The sequence below is a fragment of the Mercenaria mercenaria genome, chromosome 10 (genome assembly GCF_021730395.1).
Source record: "Mercenaria mercenaria strain notata chromosome 10, MADL_Memer_1, whole genome shotgun sequence".
NCBI lineage: Eukaryota > Metazoa > Mollusca > Bivalvia > Venerida > Veneridae > Mercenaria > Mercenaria mercenaria.
The window spans coordinates 73532638-73550694 of record NC_069370.1 but is presented as its reverse complement, the minus strand read 5'-3'; the positions used below and the strand labels follow the sequence as shown (position 1 = coordinate 73550694).

The window sequence follows — 18057 nt, the reverse complement described above, 5'->3', positions numbered from 1 at the left end:
AATGTAGGCTTTATGGCCCGCCAACACAGTATAGATTATATGGGGCCAAGCAGGACTAAAAGTTTTCATTTCACATCCCATTTACATCAAGCTAAAAATATGAGGTAGGGAATCAAAGCTTTACACCTGCTGGAATCACTGTACAGCAAAACCATGTGTTCAGGCCCTATTAGCCCCCTCTTACGACCATGCAAGGGCAGGACAGTGGTTCCAATTCTTTTAAATTTTAAATACTTACTTTCTTCTGATGGTGGTCTGTTCACTATTCTGTCTTTTTCATTCTGTATTTTCTGAAGAAAAAAAATGTAACAGACTGACAGTAATGATTGTACAAAATTTCAGCAAAATCATTGCAAGTGACAATGCAACAAGCTTCTCTACAGAACGAATGATGTGGTCTGACTGCTTGTCAAAGTAGACTGATACATACAGGAAATTATATTTTTTGTAGAAACTGAAATTTATTTTATCAAATGAGCATCATTAGTAATGTCTTCAGGAGTGGCGCAAATACAACTGAAACACAAAGGGTTAAGTTCACATCGGAGCTCTACAGAAGGGTAGGCTGTTGTGTAAATGACACTTACTCCCACCAGTAAAGTAACCGACCAATCAAAAATTGGGCCCTGCAAATATGTAAAACTTTTTCCCCCTGTACATTGAGTGCTATGATGGAAAACAAGGAACCAGTTAACCCTACCTCGCCGTGGAGTTTGCAGAGTTCAGCTCTTCAACAAGGAAGGTACGACTGGTGTTATATATTATAACGTTCAAGTAGGTTATCGGGTATAGAGTCAGTCTCTACTCTACCCTAGAGCTTCAATGTGAACTTACCCAAGATGTCAAAGTTCAAAAAGGGAGCTAATAAAAAAAAATATTTGTGTTAGAGTCACGCACTTTCTGTCATTGCTGCCTATTGGTAAATTCTTTTATGCAATAGCAAATATGAACTTAGAGTCTAGTAATGTTTGTTATTCATAGAATTAAATAACTTTTGATCTGTATCCAAACAGAAACAAAATTTATATCTATTATTAATGATTCCTATTCTTACCTAACTTTTTACATAATTATTCACGAAGCATAAAGTCAGAACATTATACAGCATAAAATTTGACTCAAATCTTACGTAATTCATTAAAAAAATGCTGTGGGTGAATTGTGTGGTAGTGTGGAGGTTTGCAGAAATGGCAAAACATGTGCATTAACCAGTATGACTAAGCCCTCTCCAACATGCAAGCTATCTTGCATTAAAGCTGAGACACGCTAAATCTCTAGAAAGTCCCCAGAATTTGATTGATTTGAGAACTGCATTGGCCTTTACCTTTTGTAGATAGTTTTCCTTCTAAAGAAAACCTGCTAAAACTATTAAAATACAATTAAGTGACAGTATCCACTTATGATGGAGATTTTCGTAACAGGTTGCAACTCAAGTGGGATATCGAAACTGTCTAAACAAGTGCTTGAAACAAATTATTCTTACGTTAAGTGCCATCAAAATTCATTTCAAACTTCCAAACTGCACTCGACTTAAAAGATATTAAAGATGTTAACAGTCTTTTTGAAGTCGTTCTCCCATGTGGTTAGATCCTTCTATTCAAGTACCCAGTAAAACACAGGTTTTCAATATCTCTAAATGATCATAATTAATGCTTAAAAATTCTGGTAATGTATGGGTTTATACCCTGCCTTAGATAACAGCTAGGCAACAAAGTTTCAGAAAAAATACCTATTCTAAAGAAATGATATATTTGGTAAAATTTAATGGAAAAAGTGATTTTAATTATTTTTTTCGAGTGTTAACTATAAAATAGCACGGGCTACTGAAAAATCAAAAATGTTTATGAGTCATTTAATTTTCCCACTAATTTCTTGTTTTAAATAATTTCATGTGAAAATTCAAATTTTAATTACTTTGATGGACAAAACTCATGGCTTTTATGAAAATTTAACTTTGTGTTATTAGGCTGTTTTAACTTTGGCAAAATTACAATAACGAGAAAAGTAAATATTTTCTTTGATTTCAATAAAATTTCTAGGTTCTTTATTTACATTTGGAAGATATCCCTATATTTCAACAATTTCTACCAAACGGCAAGTTTTTAAATTGCTTGTACCTCCAGCGCAACAAAATTAGCAAAGGGAGGTAATAATGATTTAACAAAGTTTTCTTATGAACTGTTACATTTTGTTGATGCAAATCTTTGACAAAGATGACTGTATACATCTTATATTCATATCATTTCTTAGGAAAAGTATGTTTATTGAAACTTAAGCTCTGACTAGCTTTATTAGAAATTTCATTTACATGTGGAGACAAAGATAAATTTGATGTTACTTCCAACTAGGTGGCATGACTGGCAACAGACAGAGGCTGATTGTGCAAGGTATAAACTGTATCTATAGGCTTTCTGGACATGCAATATGTGGCTTTTGTTTACATTGAATGACATCTTCCCTTTCTGCTTCCATAATGATAAACTGTCAAGGTCCCCTTGCAGCTGAGCTGAATTAGTCTGCAATTTATAGTACTATAGACTGAACACACTAAATCCGGCTGTTCTTTATTTCATATAAAATTCACTTACTTTATAACGGTTTTTCACCATTTTCTAGCATATCAGATTTACAGAGACTTATATTCCCATAAAGAACTGTATCTCTACTTTAGAAAATCAAAAAGAAAAGGGGGAGTTAACTTTTATATAAGAAAACTACAGTTCACTAAATACAGCCTGCTGAATTTACTCCTTTTCGCTTCTTTCAATTTCTCTTTTCGAGACATTAAATTTTTACGCTGCCATTTTTACCTAGCATGCGATAGGAACATGCCAATTTTGATAAAATGCTAAGAGATACATACTGAAACGCAGTTGAGTAAAAGAAAACATGATGCTATTGAGAAAGGGCACGAGGAAAGAGAGAAAGATTAGCACTATTTATATTTGGACTAGACCAGCGGAGGCTTACATTAAATTTTGATTTGGAAGTGATCTGCCTATAAGAAAAATGTTTTGTTTGATTTTTTCCAGAATTAGCATCCATTCTCAAGGCACACCTATTTCAAAATGATCTCTGTAGTTTCGTTGCAAAATATTGAGAAAATCGAGAGAAATGAGCATTTATTACATGTCACCAACCCCCACCCCCCACCCTCCAATTTAAAAAGTATGCGAAATTAGTAGCCCTGTGCAAGCAATATCTCAAATTTTATTACATTGTTTATGCAATTTTGATTCAAGATCCATTTAATCGATAAGAAACATGCTAATTTTAATAACATTTACACATTTGCAGTGCTAGAATGTGAGAAAAGGCACTTATTATGTTATAAAATCAACCAAAACAGGACCACCTGTTTGAAAATTTGGTCTAAATTCCAAAAAAAACAAGAAATTAAAGAGTTTTCAGCCATTTGTCACCATTTTACATCATTTAGAATAGATTAATGCTCTTTTCTTTGATTTTCGAGGAGTCTGGCATTGCCAAGAGAGGAGTATTGCCCCTTATAGGCTGAACACCACTAAATCCGGCTGTTCTTTATTTCATATAAAATTCACTAATTTATAATGGTTTTTCCACGTTTTCTAGCATATCAGATTTTCTGAGACTTATATTCCCATAAAGAACTATATCGCTACTTTAGAACAAGAGCTCGTAGAACACGAAATGCCCCCCTTGATGCATTCAGTAATTGCACAGGAACAGAAAGTATTTGGTCATCTGCTGGTCATGATCAACCTCCCTATAAATTTTCATGATCCTAGGCCCAAGCGTTCTTGAGTTATCATCCAGAATCCGTTTAACTGTTCTGGGTCACTGTGACCTTGACCTTTGACCTATTGACCTCAACATCAATAGGGGTCATCTGCTGATCATGATCAACCTCCCTATCAAGTTTCGTTATCCTAGGCCCACGCGTTCTCAAGTTATCGTCCGGAAACCATTTAGCTATTCCAGGTCCAATGTGGCCTTGACCTTTGACCTACTGACCTCAAAATCAATAGGGGTCATCTGCTGGTGATGACCAACCTCTGCATCAATTTTCATGATCCTAGGCCCAATTCAGAAACCGTTAAACTGTTCAGGGTCACCCTGACCTTGACCTTTGACCTACTGATCTTAAAATCAATTGGGGTCATCTGGTCATGAACAACCTTCCTATCCTAGGCCAAAGCATTCTTGAGTTATCATCTGGAAACAGTTTAACTGTTCTGTGTCACTGTGACTTTTACCTTTGACCTATTGATCTCAAAATCAATAGGGGTCATCTGCTGGTCATGACCAAACTTCCTGTCAATTTTTATGATCCTAGGCTTAAGCATTCTTGAGTTATCATCTAGAAACCTTTTAACTGTTCTGTGTCACTGTGACCTTGACCTCTGACCTCTGACCTATGATCTCAAAATCAATAGGGGTCCATTGCTGGTTATGAGCAATCTCTCCATCAACTTTCATGATCCTAGGCACAAGTGTTCTCGAGTTATCATCCGGAAATGGATTGGTCTACATACTGATTGACCGACAGACCAACCGACCGACAGACATACCGACATCTGCAAAACAATATACCCCTCCTTCTTCGAAGGGGGGCATAAAAACAAAAAGAAAAGAGGACGTTAACTTTTATATAAAAAAACTACAGTTTGTTAAATACAACCCGCTGAATTTACTTCTTTTTGCTTCTTTCAATTTCTCTTTTCGAGGCATTAAATTTTTACGCCACCATGTTTATCCAGCATGCAACAGGAACATGCCGATTTCGATAGAATGCTAAGTGATACGTACTGAAATGCGCTGGAGTAAAAGAAACTGCTACTGAGAAAGGGCATGAAGAAAGGGAGAAAGATTAGCACTATTTATATTTGGACTACTTGTGACTAGACCTGAGGAGGCTTACATTTGATTTGATCTGCCTATAAATTACAAAATCATCTGCAAAACAACACAGTCATCTGCAAAAAGACCTTTACAGTATCATACATCCACACAATGTCATGTTAAATTAAGATAAAACAAGTGATCGAATGAAGTATTGCCATGCAACTGGAGGCATCTACTTTTCTCTACTGCAGTATTACATAATGATCTGATATCTGTCAATGATGTATAAACAATATTGTACAATAAATACAATATGTTATAACACCACATTTGAATTAAAATTTGCAGAAACAAAAATCTACAGTTGTTTATTGTTTATAACATCTTTAAATATATAAAAAATATTCAATTTCAGTTTTGATGAACATTTTAAAAAAAATATGAGAAAAAGATGTAACAAATCATCATATTAAAGGGAAGTAATTCTGATCTGAAGAAAATACACTAATATATTTTTTTAATTGGGTCCATCTGACACATAAGCTTATATTAAAATATTTTACAGACTGGACAGGAAAAGAGCAATGTTGACTTTTGACCTTCAAATGTGACCTTGACCTCTCATTTTAGGGAACATTTGTTAATGGATGACAGTGTTATGGACCAGGAAGGAAAAAACAACCTACTGGCCTTCGACTGTGACCTTGACATTTGCGTTCAGGATGAGGGTCCTGCGTAAGACATATTATCTCATTATGGAAAACATTTTGCGCCAAGTAATATTAAAATCCCTTCACGGATGACGGAGTTATTGACCATACAGGAAAACATCCCTATTGACTTTTGACCTCCAAGTGGGACCTTGACCTTTGAGCTTGGGATCTGGGTGTGATGCATGACATGTCATCTTATTATGGGGCACATTTGTGCCAAGTAATATATCAAAATCCCTTTAAATATTGTTGAGTTACAGATTGGAGATAAAAAAAAGCCCTGTTGGCCTTTGACCTCCAAGCGTGACCTTGACCTTTGTCAGAATTCAAACATAACAAGTCGTCTCATCCTGGAAAATATCTGTGCCAATTTATATTTAAATCCTGTTTTGCATGACAAAGTTATGGACCTGGAAGGAAAAAAAAATCATTGACCTTTGATCTTAAAGTGTGACCTTGACCTTTGAGCTAGGGTGCTGGGTATTGCACATGAAAATTGTCTTATTATGGGGAACATTTGTGCCAAGTAATATTAAAATCCCTTGTTGAATGACAGAGTTATGGACTGGACATGAAACAGACCCTGTTCATGCCGTGTTAACATCTGACTGCCAAGTGCAACCTTGACCTTTGAGCTAGGGGTCTGAAAATAGTGCTTGACACATTGTCTTATTGTGGGGTACATTTGTGCCAAGTAATATTAAAATCTCTTCATGCCATGGATTGTTAAGTTACGGACCAGACAGGCAAAAGCCCTGTTGACCTTTGACCTTCAAGTGTGACCTTGACCTTTCAGCTAGGGGTGCCAGTTTTGCGCATGACATGTCGTTTCATCATGGGAAATATTTGTGTCAAATAATATTTAAATCCTTTTTGCATGGCAAAGTTATGGACCTGAAAAGAAGAAAAAAATGACCTTTGATCTGTAAAGTTACAGACCCAATTATTGACCCTTCGACCTCCATGTGTGACCTTGACCTTTTGAGCTAGGGGTCCGGGTTTTGCACATGACATGTCATCTTATCATGGGGAACAGGTGTGCCAAGTAATATTAAAATACCTTGATCATGAATGACAGTTATGGACCAGACGGACTGACTGATAGAATGACGGACGGATCATAGGCACCCGATTTTTTGGGCTACGCTCCTGCACCGCAGAGCGCGCGCGCGCCGACATATATCGTACCATGTCATGCACTGTAATTCAACCTACCTATATAAAAGGTGAAAAGTCCACAAATCTCCCGTTTAAGAAATGGCATATTGTCTCCTGTTACTTAACAGGAGACAATATGCCATTTCTTAAACGGGAGATTTGTGGACTTTTCACCTTTTATATAGGTAGGTTGAATTACAGTGCATGACATGGTACGATATATGTCGGCGCGTGCGCGCTCTGCGGTGCAGGAGCGTAGCCCAAAAAATCGGGTGCCTATGGTAAATAGTATCCAATGCCGTTTTGGCATTTAAAATGTCCAGAGATAGGATGCTCATTTAGTTAGAATAAAAAGTGAAAATCATACAAAAATGAGCGTATATTGCAAAGTAATATATAACCAGTTACTTTATGTGTGCATACATAAACCCAGGTAAGAAAATGTACATTAGCATTTCTCAGCCCTTGTCTCTTTCTGTCCAACATTAATGGCATTCCTGACCCAAAATAAAGTAAGGCAAGACTTAACATGCAGTATCCGACTTTCAAATTTTCCATGATGGTCGGTATACTCGTGAACAGCGGGGACAGGTTCATGGAAATTATCTCTGATAAGTCCGAGGTGTTGTGAATAACTAGGGAAAAAACTTATATATTTTTTCCATACATCATCATGGTCGGCATTAAATCTCCCGCATTATCATATATGGCACTGATCCTATCTAAACTGGCTGCCCATATCAGCAATATTACATATAAAGCAAAACAAAAAAACAAAAAATACACACTGCCCGATTCATCCGGAGGAATGTCAAGACAAACAAAATAGATTATCACATTATTCATCAAACTTCTCTGATCGTATTTTACAAAATCATATATAACCTAGTCAATGTAGACCACTAAAACCTCATCCCTGTCTACCCTATTCCACATTCATGTACGCAATGTTACTCAAACACCTTTTTTCATGAACATCCCGACCAAAGCAAACCTTGATCTATTTGCTTCAATGGGCTGGCTACCATACTCCTTAATTTAACCATAGCACGGTGCTTTTATCCTTTTAACTCTGCACTTCGTGAGATCTTTCTCACTTTTACCAACAGGTATAATATAGGCCTCCCCAACAGCAGAGAGCTGTTGGGATAACACTTCAGTCACGTCATTAGAGTGTCCGCGTACGGACCAAAAGGTACGGGGTTCAATCCCCGGTAAGGACTTTCGTATTTTCTCCTCCAGGTATACTACAATGGCAGCGACGATGTTTGACGGACTCCTGCATTTGGAAGAAGCTAGAAACTGATAGTAGCTTCAGTTGATGCCTCAGACTAGAAACTGATTGTAGGTTCAGTCGATTCCTCAGACTAAAAACTGATTGTAAGTTCAGTTGATTCCTCAGACTAAAAACTGATTGTAGGTTCAGTCGATTCCTCAGACTAGAAACTGGTTGTAGGTTCAGTCGATGCCTCAGTCGATTCCTCAGACTAAAAACTGATTGTAGGTTCAGTCGATTACTCAGACTAAAAACTGATTGTAGGTTCAGTCGATTCCTCAGACTAGAAACTGGTTGTAGGTTCAGTTGATGCCCCAGTCGATTCCTCAGACTAAAAACTGATTGTAGGTTCAGTCGATTCCTCAGACTAGAAACTGATAGTAGCTTCAGTTGATGCCTCAGACTAGAAACTGATTGTAGGTTCAGTCGATTCCTCAGACTAAAAACTTATTGTAGGTTCAGTCGATTTTTCAGACTAGAAACTGATAGTAGCTTCAGTTGATGCCTCTGACTAGAAACTGGTTGTAGGTTCAGTCGATTCCTCAGACTAAAAACTGATTGTAGGTTCAGTCGATTCCTCAGACTAAAAACTGATTGTAGGTTCAGTCGATTCCTCAGACTAGAAACTGGTTGTAGGTTCAGTTGATGCCCCAGTCAATTCCTCAGACTAAAAGCTGATTGTAGGTTCAGTCGATTTCTCAGACTAGAAACTGATAGTAGCTTCAGTTGATGCCTCAGACTAAAAACTGATTGTAGGTTCAGTCGATTTCTCAGACTAGAAACTGATAGTAGCTTCAGTTGATGCCTCAGACTAGAAACTGATTGTAGGTTCAGTCGATTCCTCAGACTAAAAACTGATTGTAGGTTCAATCGATTCCTCAGACTAGAAACTGATTGTAGGGTCAGTCGATTCCTCAGACTAAAAACTGATTGTAGGTTCAGTCGATTCCTCAGACTAGAAACTGATAGTAGCTTCAGTTGATGCCCCAGTCGATTCCTCAGACTAGAAACTGATTGTAGGTACAGTTGATGCCTCAGACTAGAAACTGATTGTAGGTTCAGTCGATTCCTCAGACTAAAAACAGATTGTAGGTTCAGTCGATTCCTCAGACTAGAAACTGACTGTAGGTTCAGTCGATTCCTCAGACTGAAAACTGATTGTAGGTTCAGTCGATTCCTCAGACTAGAAACTGATAGTAGCTTCAGTTGATGCCCCAGTCGATTCCTCAGACTAGAAACTGATTATAGGTACAGTTGATGCCTCAGACTAGAAACTGGTTGTAGGTTCAGTCGATTCCTCAGACTAGAAACTGATTGTAGGTTCAGTCGATTTCTCAGACTAGAAACTGGTTGTAGGTTCAGTCGATGCCTCAGACTAGAAACTGATTGTAGGTTCAGTCGATTCCTCAGACTAGAAACTGATTGTAGGTTCAGTCGAAACTGATTGTAGGTTCAGTCGATGCCTCAGACTAGAAACTGATCGTAGGTTCAGTCGATTTCTCAGACTTGAAACTGATTGTAGGTTCAGTCGATTCCTTAGACTAAAACCTGATTGTAGGTTCAGTCGATTCCTCAGACTAGTCAATTCCTCAGACTAGAAACTGATTGTAGGTACAGTTGATGCCTCAGACTAGAAACTGATTGTAGGTTCAGTCGATTCCTCAGTCTAGAAACTGGTTGGATGTTCAGTCGATGCCTCAGACTAAAAACTGATTGTAGGTTCAGTCGATTCCTCAGACTAAAAACTGATTGTAGGTTCAGTCGATTCCTTAGACTAAAACTGATTGTAGGTTCAGTCGATTCCTCAGACTAGAAACTGGTTGTAGGTTCAGTTGATGCCCCAGTCAATTCCTCAGACTAAAAGCTGATTGTAGGTTCAGTCGATTCCTCAGACTAGAAACTGATAGTAGCTTCAGTTGATGCCTCAGACTAAAAACTGATTGTAGGTTCAGTCGATTTCTCAGACTAGAAACTGATAGTAGCTTCAGTTGATGCCTCAGACTAGAAACTGATTGTAGGTTCAGTCGATTCCTCAGACTAAAAACTGATTGTAGGTTCAATCGATTCCTCAGACTAGAAACTGATTGTAGGGTCAGTCGAATCCTCAGACTAAAAACTGATTGTAGGTTCAGTCGATTCCTCAGACTAGAAACTGATAGTAGCTTCAGTTGATGCCCCAGTCGATTCCTCGGACTAGAAACTGATTGTAGGTACAGTTGATGCCTCAGACTAGAAACTGATTGTAGGTTCAGTCGATTCCTCAGACTAAAAACTGATTGTAGGTTCAGTCGATTCCTCAGACTAGAAACTGACTGTAGGTTCAGTCGATTCCTCAGACTGAAAACTGATTGTAGGTTCAGTCGATTCCTCAGACTAGAAACTGATAGTAGCTTCAGTTGATGCCCCAGTCGATTCCTCAGACTAGAAACTGATTATAGGTACAGTTGATGCCACAGACTAGAAACTGGTTGTAGGTTCAGTCGATTCCTCAGACTAGAAACTGATTGTAGGTTCAGTCGATTTCTCAGACTAGAAACTGGTTGTAGGTTCAGTCGATGCCTCAGACTAGAAACTGATTGTAGGTTCAGTCGATTCCTCAGACTAGAAACTGATTGTAGGTTCAGTCGATGCCTCAGACTAGAAACTGATTGTAGGTTCAGTCGATTCCTCAGACTTGAAACTGATTGTAGGTTCAGTCGATTCCTCAGACTAAAAACTGATTGTAGGTTCAGTCGATTCCTCAGACTAGTCGATTCCTCAGACTAGAAACTGATTGTAGGTACAGTTGATGCCTCAGACTAGAAACTGATTGTAGGTTCAGTCGATTCCTCAGTCTAGAAACTGGTTGAATATTCAGTCGATGCCTCAGACTAGAAACTGATTGTAGGTACAGTTGATGCCTCAGACTAGAAACTGATTGTAGGTTCAGTCAATTCCTCAGACTAGAAACTGATTGTAGGTTCAGTCGATGCCTCAGTCTAGAAACTGATTTTAGGTACAGTTGATTCCTCAGACTAAAAACTGTTTGTAGGTTTTGTCGATTCCTCAGACTAGAAACTGGCTGTAGTTTCAGTCGATGCCTCAGACTAGAAACTGATTGTAGGTACAGTTGATGCCTCAAACTAGAAACTGATTGTAGGTTCAGTCGATTCCTCAGACTAGAAACTGATTGTAGGTTCAGTCGATGCCTCAGACTAGAAACTGATTGTAGGTTCAGTTGATGCATCAGACTAGAAACTGATTGTAGATTCAGTCGATTCCTCAGACTAGAAATTGACTGAGGTTCAGTTTATGCCTCAGACTAGAAACTGCTAGTAGCTTCAGTTGATGCCTCAGACTAGAAACTGATAGTAGGTGTAGTCAAATAAGAATAAAATATGTTATTTTCATAGCTCTTTGGCGTAGTTGATGTTTGGTCGTTCAAGGTTAATGAGGGGAGAAGTGTAGTAGCTGTATGTATATGTGCCACTTCCGACAGCTTTCTTATCCCCTTTAAGTAGCGGCGTGGTTAGAGTATCCGTTTGCGGACCAAGAGGGCTGACCGGGGTTTGATCCACGATAGAGACATTTGTATTTTTCCTTTATGTAAATTTATGATCATAAAATATTTAACAAGTTAATTTTGAACGAGTATGGCTAAATTGTGTGAAAATTGTAAATTCTTCATCAGGGGCAGTCGCTTATTGAAATAGATATGAAACCATTGCTATACAAGGTTTGAATGTCTTTTTGGCACACGGGTCGTTTTCATTGTGATAAATTTCCATGCAATGTACGCGTTATTTGCATTTTACATTTATCTAGCACACATATAAAATAGCTGATTATTTAAAACTCACATATATCCACATTATGAGGCAAATATTGCTTATCTAATTCAAATAGTTTTTGAATGTCGCGTCATGTTTTATCCTTTCTCAAACAAACGTGCAGGGTTTAAATACCTACCATATTGCTGCCGCAACAGCATTCATTGTCATTTGACTTTTTTTCTCACGTATAATTCAACTTACATTCGATGTATTGCATAGTTTTCATAGATTTTGAAAGATGTTGTTACAATAGGTCGTTAATCTCCTCGTGCGAAGTATTAAATCAGCATGCCCCACAGGTTTGAATTTGTTAAATTTGCAAGTAATCGGTTCTATTTAAACTTGCGTATGGGGGCTCGATTCAGTCGCGCCGTGCTGTCGTGTTGATGTTTCAGCCAGCACGACAGCAAGGCAAATATCGTTTCGTGTCCTCATGTTGCCACCCTCGTCAACACGACAACACGAGGAGATAATAATATTAGGACAACGAAAGGGAACAACATTTTCCTTAGAAACGAGCCTCCATACTTGAGTATACTAAGTACGCAGAAAGGTTTACTCGATGGGGAGAGTCGTGAAGTACTACAGTATCAAGTAATTTTGAATTTTAGTTGTCGACCACTCAACGCAGATGTCAAAAGTTCGATCTCCGTTCGGGTCACGACCGCATCTCTTCGTGTGACATTCACAAGAAGACCGGGGCCGGATGGGCGGGTGTAGCAAGATGTGTATTTCAAATATTATACTTCGAGCTTTTTCCATCATGATTCCAGCAATAATAAAATGCATATCAACTAAAACATTTTTTTGATTGGTACATGGTAGTGGAACAAAAATGTTAAAGGAGTTCATTATATAGAGTGTTAAGTTCAAATATGATACAGAATGTCAAGAGGATTTAAATGCTATTTTTCGGTGTTTTTATATTCGTTCAAACATCAGTGTGAGCATTTAAAATCAGAGGGTACTGGGTGTATGTGCATGCATGTGCGGTGGGGTGGGGGGGGGGGGGGGGGAGTCAATATTCAGTATGACACAGCCGAATAGAGACGTTCAGGTCTTTTCAAATTAATTTGTTATATTAAAGCAACCGAAGCGCTAACAAATATTTACACCATAGTATTTGTAAGCAAGCAAATAGTTTTTGTAAAGTTCTATTAAAAAGATCAAAATTGAAATATTCTCGGTGACAGAAATTCAAATAAACCTATTTTTATGTTCACTGTTCATTATGCCCAATAGAATACTCAATAATAGAATTCAATCGATTTTTATTGGATGTATTGATGATGCGCGTTGAATAAGGGCACTTTTAAATCTATTTTATGTATATCTATAAGCTTATCTCGACTTTTAAACATGTTTACGGGTATGTAGAAATTTCATGTTGAAATGGCTTTTTTGTTTTTCTTTCCAATTGGCACGAATATAGAATTTATGCAATACACATTATTGCTACTGTGCCCAGAAAAACTAAAATAATTAAATAATTCTAAGCTAATGATAACCTTTTTGTCTTTTCTCTAACTGTTGCTCAAACCCATCTCTTGTCCCTCCACTTAATACACTGTAATTACAATTTACCATACTGACACCTGCATAATTATATCCATTGAAATTTTGTTCGGTAAATGCTAAAGTGATTCTATAAAATATTTGGTTGCTAAGATATGCGTGTTTATCTGTTCTCGCACTGCGCACACACCCTCCCCATCCCCTATTTCTCTGGCTGTACATAACGCCCGTCATCGTGCCACGGCTAATTACGTTTACCAAATGTTACGGTGACATGTCATACCCGAAACTGTATACTATACCGTTGTTTCTGTTTGTTCATTTTTGTTTTGATATAAAACAATAGCACCAATCGCGGTTGAATGGTTTTGAAATTCAGTTAAGGTGTCAGTTTACATACTCTCTTAACATTCCATATATAAGATACTAATGTCAGACGTGATTTTTACCTTATCTGCTTTAGAAATAATATTACAGTATAAAACGACTGAATTTTCAGAAAGGGATAATTAGAGTCCTCGTCACGGAATACAAGATGAAATTAATTAGGATGAAGACGGTCTTTTTTTAAGAAATAAGAAAAACTCGTTAAAATGAAACATTTTCCCAGGTTGTAGTAGATACCATAAAAACTGACAAAAATGGCCAAAATATCAGATAAATTGATCTAGTTACGTGAAAAAAAAAATCACAGTTTTAGGGTCGATCAAAACCCCTGGTCTCAGTTTTGGGATGAATTCATCGTTTTGTGAATCATTTGTTCAACCAAAGCACCGATCTCAATTTTAAGATGATTCCTTCGTTATATACTAAACCCTTAGGGTACTCATTTGTTCTGCCAAACCCATAAACTCTGTTTTAGGACGATTATTTCAATTTTAAAATAAATCTCTATTTGTATCAAACGTTTTATATCAATTTGAGTGGGAACCTGTTGCTCTTACAAATATCTGATTCTCAGTTCTAAGACGAGTCCCAGGTTCTACGAAATCCCTTATCCCAATTTCACGAATCCACGTTCAGTCAAGCTCCCGTTCTCAAACCTATGATGAATTCTTTTGTGTACCATATTTCTAGTTGGAAACTATGTAGGCAATGTTGGCCTCTTTCACAGGCAATTTTTAGAACTTTTTGATGACTTTTGAAAATGTGTCTACAAAAATATCAGGAAAACTTACCTGTTGGACCATTTTCATCCTAAGCCTGGTCATATGATCGTGAACGCTGTCCGTCTCTGGCCGCCCTTTCGCCCCCGGCGACTGTCTCATCACCGGCGACGCCATTTTTTTTTTCAATAAGAAAGTCTTTAAAACACAATCTTAATATTTGAATATATCCTCTTAAATTAGCATCTTTTTAACGCATTTTATAAGATTTAAACAAATTCGCGGTTTAAACTAGCATAGAGATCAGTACATAGTTTTACCGGCGCGATAGAGAACTTTTCATTGACAGTTTGTATACAAATCGGAAAACATGTATTCGAGATATTCGTGGTGGTGGTGTTTACAAATCAATAACCATTGAACTCTTTTAAAAATCTTCAACTGTACAATTTTATTACAATTCATTATCATTCTGTTAGAAAATCTTTCAGGTATACACTTTCTATTTTGACACTTATTTAAATATAAGTTAATCTAAACATGTCATATACTAGTAGGTTATGATTACGACTCCATAGCAACTTATTTACATCCTTATTCGGTACTAGCAGACTAGACTATAAATATAACATGCACCACTAAAACTCAAACATTACTCAACACGAAAAAACTGATTATGTATGTAAGTTATGTATGTCCGTTGTACATGTTGCTTTGTATACAGATAACATTTAAATTCTCTACAAGCATTTATAAAAGTTATATCTTTTGACAGTATGACGTTGCAAATTAGTGAATATTTTTTTCTTTGGAGATTAAGTTTTTTTTTTATGTTACTTTCACTTAGACTTTACGATGCGTTTTCATCTTTACTAATATGACTGTAGTATGAAAACTCAAAGGGGACATGGTCGCGTTATTTATATTTCTCTCGTGGACACACTGCTGAGAATAAAGACTGACGACACTACCTGAGCGAATAAATAACTTTTTCTGTCATTATTTTCTCCAGTGAGTAAATCAGAATTTTTAGGCTGTATAGCCGGTTAGGTAAATTTTTCTGTCATTGTTCTCTGCAGTGGACTCTATATACCACATTACCATCAACTCGTGGTATCGACTCTTTTTTTTTTTTGGGTCATAATTAAGACGTGGCCACCGTATGACATCACGTTACTATAACATAATATCCCTTTCCAATGGCATGATATCTCGTGCCAACGATTTACTTACAATCATTAAAAACTCCACTATAGTTCAGTGGTTAATGCACTGTCTTCACAGGTTTAAACTAAATTATGCTGGACTTTCCGTGTGAAAATAGACGTGACTTTAAATTGAGGTCCCATTCAGATTGCTTTACACCTGGCACGTTAAATGTCTGGAATTGGAACAGCTTTGGTATCTTGCGTTATCTTCCCAAGCATTCTTCTAGAAGTGGTACCCATAAGTCCCAGTCACAGTCAGGAATTAAAAGCTAGGTTTTAAAAATGAAGTAAAACGGCAATAAACGTAGGAAAACGTATTAGATATGACTATATATGTAACGTTCATTTCTCCAGACACGTTTGTTTTGGACTTAAGTAGGCCTACAGCTTGACTAAGTCTTGCTATGCATTATTCTACGTTTTATTAGGTTTTGGTAGGTATTGCTTGGTGTAGCAACGTTTACCACGTCTTTAATCCTTACTAAAACGTATTGAATCATAGTAATACGTAACGAATTGTGACAGACACGTAGTAAAACGTATTTATAACGGGCAGTACTATCGCGTACCATTTGCGTTGAAAGTCTGCTTAGCGTGCGCGCACATTTCAAAATATACTTGCAAATATTATATAAATATTGCATTCCTGAGAGGGTGATATGAAAAATGTTCACCGCGAGATATATGAATATCGACCGAGGCGCTAGCCGAGGTCTATATTCATATTTCGAGGGGTGAACATTTTTCATATCGCCCTCTCGGGAATGCAATGTTTATTTTATTATACCGAAAGTTTATAAGGGTCAAAACATTTACTGGAAAATCAACATAATTTATTTAACATTAAAAAGTAATTACTGACCAAATAATGATTACAGAATTAAAGAGTATTTACTTGTTATGGCGACTTTGCTGTGTAATAAGACTTTTTTGAAAGATTTAGTCGAGACGTTTACATATCGCTGACACCTACAGTGTATTTATTGTAATATTTCAACATTGCGTCAATCAGTAACATTCGAAAACTTTCTTTTTTTAAACGAAACGTATAAGTGTGAGTACTCATTTTCTAAGTTAGATCATTTCCAATCTCATGGTGGTAGTTTCGATTCAACATTAGATGAAAAGTTGTTTTCGAAATATTTTACACGTAGCATAAAAAAGAAAATTCTGCCGGATTCGCACTTGCAAGGGCACCAGAAAAGGGTAATTTAATCCTGAAGTATAATTATATAAGCGCCTCGTCTGAAAATTTATCGACTCAGTCTTTTAATCAATGCATAAAAGTATCAATCTCTCAACGGGTGATATGAAAAAATAATATCACATGCGCAGAAAAGCAAAATAACGGTGTTGCGCATGTGATATGAAATCACGGATCATATCACCTGCGCAGAAATTGAAAATAACGGTTTCGCGCATGAGTTATAAACTCATTTGGGAATATGATATAATATTCAAGTTAAACTAATGGGAAATTTGCATTGGGCATTTATGTGAGGTATAATAAAATAATATGCAGGCAAGCGTAAATATATACGTCTACCTGTATTTTTTTATACATGCACGCGTAAATATGTAGATGCGCGCTAATATGTACGTGCGCGTGTATACGCGCACTTGTATATACGCGTGCGCATATAAATTTGCGCATGCAAGTGCATATATGCGTGCACGCATCTTTATTAGAGTACCCAGAATTACACGTGCACACGAAAAATTATACGTCCACGTATATATTTACGCGTATACTGATAAATATAAAGGCGCATTCGTATATATACAAGCATCCAGAAGTACGCGTTCACGCGTAGAGTAATATGTTCATGTATATATTTACGCGTAAACTTGTAAATATATAGGTGCACGCGTATATTTAAATGCGACTAGAATGTGCGTGCACGCGTAAATACATATGTCAACGTGTATGTTTTCATACGTGCACGCGTAAATTTTAGGTGCACGCATATATGAACATGAACACGTAAATTTATAAGTACATGCGTAATAACAAGTGCACGGATATATACACGCGCAAGTCTATATAAGCGTGCACTTACATAATTACGCGTGCACATATAAAAATATACAAGTGGACGTATATATTTAAACATGCATGGATATGTTTATACGTGCACGTTTATTCTGAAATTTGTGCTCAAACAAAACAGATTTTCGACCCAATGGTACAACTATACAGTACTTAGTAAAACGTTAAACCTTATTAGAAACCAAAGTAAAACTTTGGCAATCAGTAGGGGTGGAAAACTGACATTGTGACTGGGGCATAGGATAGATAATCGGTGTGACTGGGGCATAAAATAGATAAACAGTGTAACTGGAGAATTAGACAGATAATCAGTGTGACTGGGCATCAGATAGTTAATCGGTGTGACTGAGGCACAAGATAGATAATCGGTGTGACTTGGGCATAAGACAGATAAT

General features: G+C 37.0%; 1 protein-coding gene across 10 annotated transcripts in view; it reads right to left on the bottom strand.

Annotated features, from left to right (window-relative positions):
- The window catches only part of LOC123561292 (uncharacterized), a 164833-nt gene extending 149949 nt beyond the window's left edge, over positions 1-14884 (bottom strand). For 2 of the 10 annotated variants that reach the window (XM_045353558.2, XM_045353548.2), the window contains exons 1-2: positions 14477-14884; positions 239-290 (exon numbers count right to left, since the gene is read on the bottom strand). In XM_045353558.2, the coding sequence (XP_045209493.2) occupies positions 239-290; positions 14477-14581 (157 nt within the window). In that variant the 5' untranslated portion in view covers positions 14582-14884. The remainder of the gene's footprint in view (positions 1-238; positions 291-14476) is intronic. The other 8 variants (XM_045353560.2, XM_045353552.2, XM_045353556.2 and 5 more) reach the window with 7 other exon arrangements.
- Between the last annotated feature and the right edge of the window lie 3173 nt (positions 14885-18057).